The sequence below is a fragment of the Micropterus dolomieu genome, linkage group LG09 (assembly GCF_021292245.1).
Source record: "Micropterus dolomieu isolate WLL.071019.BEF.003 ecotype Adirondacks linkage group LG09, ASM2129224v1, whole genome shotgun sequence".
NCBI lineage: Eukaryota > Metazoa > Chordata > Actinopteri > Centrarchiformes > Centrarchidae > Micropterus > Micropterus dolomieu.
In genome coordinates this window covers 24,572,040-24,573,442 of record NC_060158.1, presented here as the reverse complement: position 1 = coordinate 24,573,442, position 1,403 = coordinate 24,572,040, and the positions used below count along the sequence as shown (strand labels likewise).

Genomic DNA, 1,403 nt, shown 5'->3' with positions numbered 1-1,403 from the left:
GACAGCCCTCCCCAGTGCCTGGATCCAGGTGAGCTCTGTGTCTGTTCGTAGCTAATGCTCCATGTATCATCCTCCACTGAAGGTCCGCCATCCTTTTCTCAACAGGACCTTCCACCGGTCTTTAGGGGTAACGTCTGAAGCAAACACCTCACACCATCTCGCTCCGGAGAGCGAAGGTTCAGCACCTTCACACAACTGAAGTACAGCTGCTTCTTCCCACAGGAGCTGAAACTACCCAGCACCGGTGTTTTCATGGAGAGAAAAAGTCCACTCTCCTCTCGCCACTCCTCTGCAGCAGGAAAGACGCTCAGAGAGGGAAAAATGTACATACCGTCATCCTTCCATTGGCCAGCACGTTTCCTAGCAAAGCCTCTCAGTTTCTTAGAAAGGGACTGCCAGACTTCCTCCACAACCCTATTCAGCACTCTGGATTGGAATGTGGCGTTTCTAAGGAAGTTATTATTAACAGCGGTTCCTCATAGATCCACATTCCTGGCCTAGGGTCAGGAGTTCGTGTGACCATCAGTGTCTGCCAGGCATTAATCACCGAGCTGTAGAAAGGTGTGAGTCCAGTCAGGTCAAGTTCAGATGGTCTCAGCAGAAATAACTGCTTATCCAGCCCAAGCCAGCGAGCGTTCCTGAGAAGCAGGAGCTAACCGGCAGCAACTGCAGCCATACAGCAGCCTCTGTGCCGTCTGCAGTCTGAAGGCCGCGGTTCTGGACAGAATGCCTACAAGTCCTTGTCCTCCCTCTGCCACAGGGAGATACAAGACCGACGCCTTCAGCCAGTGTTGACCGGAGTGTTGACAGAAATTTACCAGGAGCCGCTGCACCTCCTTCAGTAGGCCTGCCGGTGGCACCAACACGATGATCTTGTGCCACAGAGATGATGCGACCAGATTATCCCCTATATGACAGCTGAGGTACTGTAGCAACCATTTCCATTTAGACAACCTGGCTTCTACCTTTTCCAGCACTACCTCCCAGTTCTGCCTCTGAAAGTCCTCACTCCCTAAAAAAAACTCCTAGGCTTTTTAGACCCCTTTTTCCCCACCTAAGGTTCCCAGGAAGACCAGGAGTGCTCCCCACGCACCACTCCCTCACTAAACAAGCTTCACTTTTTCCCCAGTTCACCTTGGCAGAGGAAGCTTTTCCATAAAAGGCCAGGCTTTCTTCTAACTCTTGAATGTCTCCCTGATTGCAAATAAATACATTTACATCATCAGCATATGCTGATACAACAACAGGGGGCATCTCCAGTTCTTTAAAAGGGCTAGGCAGAAGAGAAAGAACTGCACGCCTACAGGATGCTGGAAGTGTCTCGTTGTTAAAACACTCTTTAAAAACGTCCAGAAGGTCCTGTCCCATGATGGTCCAGAAGTGTTTAAAAAAGTCTGATGGCT

The 1,403-nt window shown here is 50.2% G+C and overlaps 1 protein-coding gene across 1 annotated transcript in view; it reads right to left on the bottom strand.

Annotated features, from left to right (window-relative positions):
• LOC123976038 (CMP-N-acetylneuraminate-beta-galactosamide-alpha-2,3-sialyltransferase 1-like) overlaps positions 1 to 329 on the bottom strand; it is a 15,518-nt gene extending 15,189 nt beyond the window's left edge. The window contains exon 1 of the mRNA XM_046057843.1: positions 155 to 329. Within this exon, the coding sequence (XP_045913799.1) occupies positions 155 to 329 (175 nt within the window). The remainder of the gene's footprint in view (positions 1 to 154) is intronic.
• Positions 330 to 1,403: the final 1,074 nt, after the last annotated feature.